The sequence below is a fragment of the Monoraphidium neglectum genome (assembly GCF_000611645.1).
Source record: "Monoraphidium neglectum strain SAG 48.87 unplaced genomic scaffold scaffold01912, whole genome shotgun sequence".
NCBI lineage: Eukaryota > Viridiplantae > Chlorophyta > Chlorophyceae > Sphaeropleales > Selenastraceae > Monoraphidium > Monoraphidium neglectum.
Window position 1 is genome coordinate 1 of NW_014011716.1, and position 11,351 is coordinate 11,351.

The 11,351-nt window shown below is 64.2% G+C and overlaps 3 protein-coding genes across 3 annotated transcripts; 1 reads left to right on the forward strand and 2 right to left on the reverse strand.

Annotated features, from left to right (window-relative positions):
* Positions 1 to 273: 273 nt before the first annotated feature.
* MNEG_9369 (hypothetical protein) lies at positions 274 to 2,795 on the forward strand (the record flags this gene model as incomplete). Its single annotated transcript, XM_014042157.1, has 6 exons — positions 274 to 285; positions 550 to 651; positions 1,455 to 1,565; positions 1,785 to 1,964; positions 2,381 to 2,476; positions 2,703 to 2,795. The coding sequence occupies 6 exons, from the start codon at positions 274 to 276 to the stop codon at positions 2,793 to 2,795; spliced, it is 594 nt and encodes a 197-aa protein (XP_013897611.1).
* A 483-nt stretch (positions 2,796 to 3,278) lies between these two features.
* MNEG_9370 (hypothetical protein) lies at positions 3,279 to 6,393 on the reverse strand (the record flags this gene model as incomplete). The annotated part of the gene is made up of 7 exons (XM_014042158.1): positions 3,279 to 3,788; positions 4,048 to 4,135; positions 4,538 to 4,703; positions 5,001 to 5,100; positions 5,403 to 5,540; positions 5,903 to 6,094; positions 6,352 to 6,393. 7 exons carry the CDS (start codon positions 6,391 to 6,393, stop codon positions 3,279 to 3,281), a joined length of 1,236 nt encoding a protein of 411 aa, XP_013897612.1.
* Positions 6,394 to 6,428: 35 nt separating this feature from the next.
* MNEG_9371 (hypothetical protein) lies at positions 6,429 to 8,524 on the reverse strand (the record flags this gene model as incomplete). The annotated part of the gene is made up of 3 exons (XM_014042159.1): positions 6,429 to 6,510; positions 6,773 to 7,938; positions 8,240 to 8,524. 3 exons carry the CDS (start codon positions 8,522 to 8,524, stop codon positions 6,429 to 6,431), a joined length of 1,533 nt encoding a protein of 510 aa, XP_013897613.1.
* Between the last annotated feature and the right edge of the window lie 2,827 nt (positions 8,525 to 11,351).

The following is an 11,351-nucleotide window of genomic DNA, read 5'->3' on the forward strand; positions in this document are numbered from 1 at the left end:
CCCACACGCACGCGCGCGCGCACACACACACACACACACACACACAAACACAATCTCGCTTTTGCACGCATCCCCCCCCCAAAGGCCGTCTTTGACAACTCAGAGCTGGACCTGGTCCGCGCCCCCCGCCCCGCCGGCCTCGCCCTCCTCGGCTTCAAGCCAGCTTCCGCCGCCCTCGCCCCCCACCACGTCGTCGCCCCCGCGCGCTTCCTGTACCCGGACGAGCGGCGGCTCAAGGGCAGCACGACGGCCTTCATAGCGCTGTGGAGGGCGATGAAGGAGAAGGTGCGGCGAAGCTGCAGCGGCTGCCGCCGCCCCTCTTGGGGGCACCATACGGGGCTGTGACCATGGGGTTCAAAAGGCTCAGCAGTCTTGACTCAACTGCCATAGAGGGCGCTTCAGTAACCGGGGCGCGTGTGATGCCGGATTCCGGCGGGCGGTGGTCGGGTGGGAGGGGCGTCTACCCTCCCCTCCCTCCCAGACCCTCCCACTCCAGACCTCTCCTCCCACCCCCACACCCCACACCCGCATACGCCGCGCGGGCCCCAGGGCAAAGTGGCGATTGCGCGCCTGGTGGTGCGGGCCGGCACCGCGCCCGTCCTGGTGGCGCTGGCGCCGCAGGGGGAGCTGGTGGACGCGGACGGAGTGCAGGTGGGCGGCGCTGGCGGCGGTTTGTGGAATTGTGTGTGTGTGTGTGTGTGTGTGTGTGTGTGTGTGTGTGTGTGTGTGTGTGCACAAGTGCGTTTGCATTGAGTGAGCTCGGTTGTTGTTGATACCATGCCATCCGGCATTGGGTCGGCAAGGTTGCGGTTTGAACGGTCATCAGACCGAGCTTTCGTGTGAGTACAGAGTGGTCACACACACACACACACACACACACACACACACACGCACACACACCCACACGTGTTGACACACACATAGTTTGTCAGACACATACATTCCCTCTGGAGAGGCCCCCAGGATACATCTATCAGCTGTTTGATGATGCACACAGGACACGGTGCACAAGACCACACACAATTGTTCACAAATTCATCTCCGCACACATGTTTACTACACTCTCACAGACACATACACATACTCTCACAAACACCCCCCCCCCCACACACACACACACACACCAGGTGACGCCACCCGGCCTCCACATGTTCCAGCTGCCCTGGCGGGACGAGATGCGATTCCCAGAGCGGGGCGGAGCGCGGGGCGCGATCAAGGCGGCAGACAGGCCAGAGGCGACAGAGGAGCAGGCGAGCAGGGCTTGAGGGTTCATATTATCAAAGGCCCGACAAGACCCGCGCACGCACTCAACGAGCAGCGCCTCGGGGCGCCGTGGCCGCCACGTCCGGCCTTTCACACGCCCACCAGCTTACTGGACGCGCGCGCTGCCCCTTGCGAGCGCCGCGCCCCGTCGTAATCCCGCACCCCTCGGCGCCGCCCGCCGTCCATGCCAGGTGCGCGCGGCGGAGGAGGTGGCGGCTGCGGTGGCGCTGTCGCCTGAGTTTGCGGAGGATTTGAGGGGGCTCAGCAACCCGGCCCTTGACAGGCACTACGACATGCTGGAGGTATGGGTGGGGTTAGATTGAGTGGCAGTGTATGGGGGATTAGGATGTGGGGGTTGGGGGTTGCGTTTCTTGTACGCAATGCACATGTGCGCGCGCACGCACTCACACACACACACACACACACTCACACGCACACTTACAAAAACACACACTTACACACACACACACTTACACGCACACACTTGCACGCGCACACTCACACAAACACACCACGCGCAGCGCCTGGCCCTCAAGTACAGCCGTGAGGAGCTGGGTGGTGACATCGAGGACAGCACTCTGCCGGATGACGAGACCCTGGCGCAGCACGGCCCCACCTTCGAGGCCTTCAGCGACGCAGTGTACGGCGCTGACGGGGCGGGGGCGGCGGGGAAGACGGCCGGCGCCAAGCGCAAGGCGGGGGTGAGCGCGTGGCTGCTGCGGGGGCCGTGTGTGACTGTATCTGTGAGTGCACGTGAGTGTGCGCGTGTGAGCATGTGGGCGTGAGCGTGTGTGAGGGTTCAGACTTGTGTGCTGTTTGTTTGCTGGCTGTGGGCCACCAGGCTGATGTGGGACGCCTTTTCTCATTCCTTCTCACAAGACATGTTTGCGCCTCCAACTGCATTGGCGACCATTGGCGTCGCAGCGACCCTGATTGTCCATGAAGGCATCCAAGCCCATGAGCTCCTTGTATTGCCATGCATACTTGCAAACACAATCTTTGCCCCAAACCTTGATCATCTGCAAAGCGTTACCCACGCGTAATGGCACTCTAAAACCCCAGTTAAAGCATGCACTGCGCCTCCTCAAGTGCGCGCTCCAACCACACCACCCCCCAGCCCGAGCCGCACACCGCTGAGCTGTATGCGGAGCGCGACTGGTACAGCCTCGCAAACAGCGACCAGCTGGGGCGCCTCACAAACGACCAGCTCAAGGTGGGGCGGAGCTAATGCCTGCAGCACCCCGCCCCCTTGGGAGGGTCTAGGCTCTAGGGTCTAGGGGTTCCGGGTTTAGGGTTGACCAAAGTGGACCTCCACCCACCGTCCTTCTTCACCATCCCCCGCAATTCAGCGCCACATCACACACAGCACGCCGCCCCTCTTCCTCGCCTCGACGAAAGTTGACCGCCTTTGACCCACGCCGCGGCTGCGCCCCCACCAGGTGTACCTGCGCTACCATGGGCTGACCCTGGGGGGCAACAAGGCCGACCTCCTGGCGCGCATACAGGCCCACGTCAACCAGGAGCCTGCGTAGCCGCGACTAGGCGCACATTTTGTTATCCCTTGCAAACAGAGCTTGGGAGGCACGCCTGGGGGGCAGCCGCTGAGACACGCGGCGCCACGGCGGCGGCGAGGGGCGAGCGCTGCCACCTCCTTGTCTGAGGTTGGTGCTGCGTAATTCGTGCACGTTGTTGCCAATGGGTTTTTGTGTCCTAGATAGCTGTCATGTATGTACGGTAGTACACGTGCTTGCCTGGTAGCATGCTGTTGAGTTTGTAAGCGCCCCTCCCAGATCTTCTTGTATGTTGCAACAAGGTGCCTGCAACCGTCCCAGCTCCTCAGCACTGGTGTCAGGCTTACACCAGATCAAGACAGGCTGGCGCAAACAAAAGCAAGCTCACCCCACACATAGCACCCAGACGTCTCGCACTGTGCCACACAACACCAACGCTTTGTATCACAACTGCAAACCTCAACAGCTTCCAGCCGCCACTTCACCACTCAGCGCTTCAGCCTCTCAGCGCTTCTTCTTGCCGCCCTTCCCCTTGCCCTTCCCCTTGCCACCGCCCCCACCGCCGCCGCCGTGCGGGCCCTTGCGCGCCACTCTTCCGGGCCCAGGCAGCCACGATGCGTCAGGCCCAGACGCCCCCGCCGCTCCCGCCGCCCCCGCCGAGGTCGACGCGCCCAACGCGCCGCCCGCGCCCGCACCAGCCCGCCGCCTGCCCTCTGCGGCCGCCGCGCCGGCGCCGCGGTCGCGCCGCCACTCGACAAACGTCTCGGTCAGCGTGTGCGACGCGACACGATCCAGCCAGTACGCCTTTTCGCTGGTGGGGTCGCCGCCGGCGGGCAGCGCGCCGTGGGACGACGCGCCCGGCGGCACACCAATGCGCGGGGGCACAAGCAGGTTCGTGCTGCGCTGCGCGAGGCCCGCTGCAGAAGCTGCCTGGAAGGCGCCTTCTGACCGCAGGTACGCCTGGAGGCGGTCAGAGTAGTCAAACATGAGCGGCAGCGCCGCGCCAAGGCGACCCTGCATGCGGCAAACGTGAGTAGCGAAGGAGCTTGCTCAATAGGAAGATGGTTGCATATGTTATGGATTCCAGATTGGTGGCAATTTTTAGGCTGCCGGGATGATTCCAGCTGGCATAATTGGCTTGGGTGTGCATGTTGCCCCTTCTGTGGGTAGTAATAAGCCTGTGGTCCTGCTGCCACGCTTGCTTCTATAAACAGCGCTGCTGAACCATCGAGGCCTGCCAGATTAGACCCCGAAGCCTTTACGCTGACTGTACCTGGGTGATCTCGTCGAGAGAGCCGGCCATTGCGGCGTCCCGTCCGTAGCGGCGCTCTGCGCGCTTTGCGTACCGCGTGATCAGCTCCCTTCAACGGCAAAGTGCACAGAAACGGCAAGTGTGCAGACTCAAATCAGCTTCGTCGGCGACGTCGAAACCCCATTATGCTGCTATGATGCATGCAGGAGGAGCACACAGATCAACACAAGGAACATCAACTTGAATTGCGGGAGGCCTGCAAAGCTTGGCATAGCGGGCCGTGCGCGGTTGCACCCAGCAGTGCCCAGGCAGCAGTGCGCGTCAGCCGTGTGATGCAGTTTCAGGTTGATTGGGAACCTGACCGCGGGCTCCAGGTACAGTACATCTGGCTCTGATTAGGTGGCCGGACGGCCCTTTGCAAGCAAGCATCCTCCTGCCTTCCGATCACCATCCTCCTCGCCCCCTCTAGAGCACTCCCAGAGCAGCTGGGTCGCCAAGGCAATTGGCTCACTTCTGCTCCTGCCGCGTGAGGCCGTCGGCGACGAATTTGTCGGGGTTTAAGAACCGGGTCCAGTTCATGAAGGTGGTCAGCAGCGTGGCCTGGGGGCTGGAGGCCGGCGGCTTGAGCAGCGGTCCAAAGGCACGCAGCACCGGCTCGACGCCCACGTAGTTCTTGTCTGCGCGACGGGCGGCATGCGTTAAAACCAGGCAGGGAGTCCGTGGTCGGGCGGCCAAGGATTGTTGATTGGCAGTTTTGCAGGGTGACGACAGGCACATGACATTGGCAGCCTGGATGCGACGAGAAGCTCCCAAGGCGCCGACGGCGCGCGTTTGATTCCGCCACGGTGCTGACTGTGCAGCACAGGGAGGCAGGCGGCAGTGCAGCCAAGTGTGCTCGCGCACCACGCATGCGAGCATCCCGGCGTGAAACCCGCTTTCAAAATCCTTCGCCCCGCGCCCGCCCGCCCGCGCACCCGTGATGTTCGACACGTCGATTACGTCAAACAGCGCCCCGCTGCGGGCCAGCCTGGGTGCTAGGTGGACGGCGTCTTCACAGGTCAGCAGGAACGAGCCCTGCGGGTTTGCATGCAGGGCCGGAGGCGCATGTAAACAGGATGTCGGCCCCACCTGGCGCAACAACCTCGGAATCAAGAGTGTCAGACAAGCTGCCTCGAGAGGGCTAGTGGGGGGGCGAGCGGTGAGGCGCCAGCAGATACCATCCATACACAGGCAGCAGCATTCGAGGCACTTGTCAGTGTGTTCAGTTTTGTACTGCTGCTAATGCAGGCGGGTGAGGGTGAATGGCGAGCAGAGGGCGCCGTGCCGATGGCACGCGTATGCAGTAAGCACGGTGGAGCCCCTGCCCCTTCTTGCACTGCAGCCCGCCGCGCCTGCAGCGCGCGGCCGCTGAGCCGCCGCGCACACTCCTGTAGCTCTCTAATGACCAGAGCGTAGGCGGCCCCATACAGGTCGTTGGGCGGCAGCCCGCGGCGGCGACCCTCCTCAAGCACCTCCTGGGAAGTGCGGGGTGGCAAGCGGCACGCGACAACGAGCAAGTGAATCTGTCAATCTCGTATTGTTGGTTTGATGCCACAAGCCTTGGATTGGGGCTGAGCCCCAATCTTATTCTCCGCACGACAATCCGCCTTGGGCTCAAACAGAGCCAGGCACCCCTATAGTCGCAGGGTTGCTTTGGCCCTACACTGGACAAGGCAGACCAGAGCGAGTCAACACCAGTCAACAAAGGTCGACATAGGACATTGCAGGTCAAGGCAGGCTATCGCAGGTCAATTTAAATCATATTTGCATCTTAGAGTAGCAGCAGCACCGTGCCCAGGCGTTCCCGACCGTTCACCCGCTGTCGCGCCGGACGCACCTCGAGCTGCCATGCATCCAGCGGGTCCTGCCCGTCCCCCAGCATCCAGCCGCGCCCCGGTGTCAGGAGCGTCTTGTTGGGCGCGTTGTGCTCCGCGTCCAGGGCCCCGTAGGGCAGGAAGAGCCCGTGGCTGCGGTACTTGTCGTAGGCGAGGCGGTGAAAGGGCCGCAGGCCGCCGAGCTTGCGATCAAGCTGGGGGCGGCGATTGTGGGTGTATGGGGCCAGCCGGCGCAGAAAACGGGGCCGAGGGCCGGTTATTAGTGGGCGATGACCGCTCCTTGAAGTGGCGGGTGGAGGCTTTGTTTCCAAGTGAGCGGCCACACCGGACAATTGTGTGCCAGCTCGCTCCCTGGGAGCTGGCACTCATGTGCCCTTCGGCCACAAGCAGTGACCCCAGGGCCACGGCTTGGGAGCGTCCAGGCTGGTCAAACACGTGGGCGCCTGCGCACCTTGTCTATCACGTCCGCCGAGTGCATGACCTCGGACCGCATGTCTGATGCCTGCTGCAAGTCCACGCGCCAGCCGATCAAGCAGCGAGCAGCGCCCACGCGTCGGGGGGCAAGTCGGCGACAATCTGGGCACCGCCGGCCATCATGGGGGTCTTGAACCTGCGTCGTGCGACCAGTTGCGGCTGTCTGTTTGTGTTTGCGACTGTAATTCACTTTTCAGGCGCTTGTGTGCCTTCGCTTAGGTTTCTTTCGTTTGGAGGCACTGCAGGCTGCTTGTGTGTGAGTACTGCAGCCCCTAGAGCTGCAGCCGTGTGCAGTTGTGGGAGAGCCGTCGCATATGTGTGACGGCCTTACGCACGCAGCGAGCACACGTGCACACCTCTCCGATGCATCAGCATGGCTGTCACCTAGTCATACCCACCTGACGGGGTAGGCTTCTGAGGAGTTGGCCAACTCCCCAAAGTCGACCGGCTGGCCTTCGCTGAGGCCGCTGCCGCCCGCGCCGCTGGTGATTGCACCCTGCTGCTCCACCTGCACCTGACCCAGGCGATCCGTGAGGGCGTCCACACTGCTGCCCTGCTCCTCGCCGCCGCCGCCACCACCCTTCCCGAACCCGCGGCCCGCCAGCAGTTGGTCTCTGCAGCCCCGTGGCAACCGCTCGGCGGCCGCCGCCGCATCGCACTCAAGCTTGGTCGCGCTCAGCACGCGTACAGAGCAGTCAAGCAGTGCGACGTACTGGCTGCTGGTCAGGGCGGTGGAGTAGATGATCGCCGCCGCTGCGTCGGCCGCGTCTGGGCCGTAGCTGCCGAGCAGCTGCAGCACCATCAGATTGCGCAGGGCGATCTTGGGATGGTGGTCGTTCAGGTGCACGTGCAGCTTCAAGGGCCGGCCTGGTGCGCTGGCGGCTGGGCCGTCCTGCTGCCCCAGTGGCAGTCTATTGATGGTCTTGATGACGTGGCGCAGGTCCCCGCTGGCCGGCAGCAGCACATGCATCTCCAACGGCGGCGCCGCCAGCGCGCCGCCGGCGCCGGCGACGCCAACAGCTTCCGCGGACGCACCCAGAGCGGAAGCCAAGGCCGCGTCCCCGCTCCCGTCTGGCATCCCGCAGCCAGGCCCCTGCCGCTGGCCTCGCGCACTGCTCACGCCAGAGCCTGCTGTCCTGGGCGTCTCCGCAGCTTCCGCACCTTCCGCGGTCGCCGCGGCAGCCGCGGACACCAGCGCCTCTGGCAGGAGCGAGTACGCGGGCAGGTTGCCCCAGAGGTACTCCTGCGGGCGCGGCCTCCTGAATAGCGCAGCGAGCGGTGATTCGTCCCTGAGCCACGAGGGCCGGCGCCCTTCCAGCAGGTACGATGGCACAAACCTCTCGCCCGTCAGCCGCGACGTGCACTCGCGGCCGTGCCGGGCCGCGTGCGCGCTCTGGCACGCGGGGCCGCAGTAGGAGACGAGGCCGCAGCGCCTGCAGGTGTGGGCGGGGTCGGCGCGGCTCTCGCAGACGACGCCCTCGTAGACGCTGATGTTGCAGCAGAAGGGCCCGTCCCGCATGTGGCGACCGCCCGGACCAGAGCCCAGCTTGCGCTCCCTTAATTCCTGCAGGCAATGGTCGGACAATGTGGCATGGTAGAAGGTTATGGCAGCGGGCGAGTGTATAGAGAGCGGTGCGATAGCCGCTGCCACAGCCACACAGTGCAAGACCAAGGGCCAGTTGTGGAGGTCAGGGGCTCGTCAGCTGCGGGTGACAGGGGGTGAACAAATGGCTGCGGTGACCCTGCTGAGCCCCGCGCGCGGCCTGATGACGAGGCGTGGTGACGACGACTTCCGGCATCAAGGCCCCACTCATTACTTGGGTGCCTGTCAACCTCACTGGCTGCAGCTCCACCTGGTCACTCACCGCACAGTACTTTGCCCACCCCGCCATGAGCCCCGGCTGGCGGGCCTCTGCGATCTCGTGCAGCTGCCGCCGCTCGGCCTCCCGCCGCGCGGTGACGCGCGACATGTCTGCACCTCCGGCGCTTGGTTGCCCCGGGTTTGCGGGGATACCGACTTCATGCGCTCTGCGTGACCCAGCGGGGCCGTCCAAGGCGGCGGCGCATGCGTCCAGCGCGGCAAACAGCTCTGCCTGGCTCTCAGACGCTGCCAGCGAGTGCCGCAGGTCTTCCCATACACGATCGTCCATCGTGCTTGTGCTGATGCTTTATGGTGTTATTTGCGGCAAATGGAGTAGCACAGAGCTTTTCAGCGTGACATTTTCAGCGTCCGTGATGGTCACGGGATGTCCATGTCCTAATCGACGCAAGGAACGGCGGGTGACAGAATATTGAATACTCCATCAAACGTTTAATATGATCATTCACACATGAACAAGCCGAACCGGTTGGTTTGCGGGCTTTTCGCACCCTTGGCCCCGCGCCCCCTCACCGTGTCATCCTGGCCTTTACAGCAGCAGGACCTGGGCGCTGTGGGACCGCACGTGTTGTGTATACCCTTGCCTGCGAGCTTTTCAGAGCTATGCAGCATAACACTCTGCAGTTTTGTGGACGGACGCTCCTCGGGGCCCATTGCCAAGGACTGATTCAGTGCTGGTGTACGCCATTCGGTGCCCCTGCAGCTCGAGGGAGGGACATTGTGTGTTGTGCATCCCGTGCCTCTTGGCGTCTTGTCCTGCCATATTATCCAGATGCAGGTTCACTGGTCGGCGCTTGCGCCTTCATGCAGGTGCTGTGTGCAGCGGCGGCGGACGTCACTTACAAAAAAACAAACCTTCAGCGTGAAGCGGTGGTGCCATCTGTCGCGGTGTTTGTCTCTCAAGCGGCTCAAAACCGGGGGAATGAGCCTGCCGCCGCATGGCCGAGCCACCACCTTTGCTCTGCAGCGTCAAAGTTGGCGTTTGTGCATGCCAGGTGACGGCGGTGTGGCGGGCTGACACGCCAGGCACGCTGATGTGTCTCGCAACCCTATGGCCAATGTGCTGCGTCGCTCCACCACACCTTACACGAGCAATTTGGGTGGACATTTAAGCGACTGCGATGTCAATGAGTGGGGCAGACCTGGCTTTCATGCGCACACGCGCGGGGTACCGGTACCCAACGGGCATATGCACCTTCTGTTCCCCGCCTGCCAGCGCGCGTGCGGACAAGGGCTCCGGCCTTATCAGCACCAACGGCACTGCCGCGTGGCACACACGTGGACACGACAACCTTAGCACCAATCACACAATCACATACACCCCCACGCCTCAATCGTGTGGCACCCCACATCGAGCATCGGAGCTGTCGACCACGGGATTCGCCATGGCTGCACGGTCCATTCCCATCCCCGGAGGCTCAAGAAAAAATTCAGGAGGGTGCACACAGCCTGGCGGTGCCAGTCCAGGCCAGGGCGTCCCCATCAAGCACGGCGAGTCCCGCACCAAGCAGGCCAATGCTAGGCGATTTTGGAGGACGCTTATTTTTGACGTCACATGTGGCGTTGAGCAACCTGAGCAGTGGCAGGTGGGTGCGACCAACAGAGAAGCAACAATGCACTCGTCCACCATCGTTTCAAGTGCCCAGCACCGCGCCAATTTCACCTTGGCGCGTGAAACTATACTCCAGTCATGCCGGGGGCGGGCCAGGATGCCGCGCGCTGTGTCACATGTCTTCGCCAGGTCGCGCAGTGCAAGCGAGCGCTGATGCAAGCCGCTTGCCAGATGTGGCGCAGCCCCTGCCACGTGCGCCCGCCCAGGGCGGCCCCCCTGTTCTCTCAACTGGAATGCTCAATATGGTGTATGGCCTGCCGGCGTGCGCCCTTCTGCTGTCCTCGCGGCACCGACCCCTCACCCACCCGCCATCCCAATGCGGGCAGGTCGGTTTTGTGGAAACAGAGGCAGCCTCCGAGCGCAAGAGCGGCGCCGCGGCCTGGAGCACGCGCCTGCACGACCGCGTGGTGGGTTCAAGGGGACTGCCTTGTTTTGGGGCCGCTCAAGTCAGGGCTGGGCGCCGGATCGATCCCTCAACCAATCCCCGCAGACAGCCTCGCTTTCAAACGCCCCGACCCAACCCTTCGTCGCCGGTGCCCCCCTTAAACCCCCGGCAACCGCTGATTCTGTACAGGTGGAGCTGTCATACGAGGAGTTTGAACGGCGCTTTGCGGACGAGGAGGTGCCCTATCACCGCATAGCCTTCTTCAAGCACTGCGGCGTGGCCGTATGGTGCGCAATGATTGACCGGGGTGGAGGGGTGGCCTGGGTGGGCTTGTTGGCCACAGGGCTTGAAAGGTCCAGGACAATGCGATTGCGGGGTGGGTGGCGCCGCTATCTGCATCGTGCGTTGTTGCACCGCGCAGACACCGATCCGGGCCGTGGAGGCTGCTGCGGGTGAGCCCACCGGCGTTGACTCAACACCGGCGCTGACATCATCCACGCTTCCAGGGAGTCCGAGGAGCACCGCAGCAAGCTGCACCCCGGGGAGGACCTTTATGGCAGCAGCGCAGGCGGCGGCGGCGGCGGCAGCAGCGCGCACGGCAGCTGGCACCACAGCGGCAGCTGGCAGCAGCACCCCAACGGACCAAGCCCCCTCGGGGGCCGCGGGGGCGCGCTGCCGCGGACCGCGCTGGGGTCGTCGCCGCAGGCGCCGGTTGCGATCGGGTTCCCTCGGCCGTCGGGCGGCGCGTCGCCGCGCGGGCGGCAGCAAAAGCAGCAGCAGCCGCAGGACGGGCGGCCGCCGCAGGCCCGGCCGCGCGGCGGCGTATCGTCGCTGCTGGCTGCTGCCGCGGCGGCGGAGCAGGCGGCGTCGGCGGATGGGAGCGGGTCTCCTGTTGTGGAATCTCTCAGCAAGGCGCGTCGGCGGCGCCCCCTCCACTCAGGCGATGACGCGTCTTCCCACCACGACCAAGCCGGCGGGTCGGCCAGCACATCTGCAGCTGGCGCCTCGCCCCCCAGCGGCGGCGGCGCCGGCAGCGGCGGCGACGGCGGCGGCGGCGCGACGCCACCGCTGCGGGGGCGGCGGCGGGGGCGGGGGATGGGG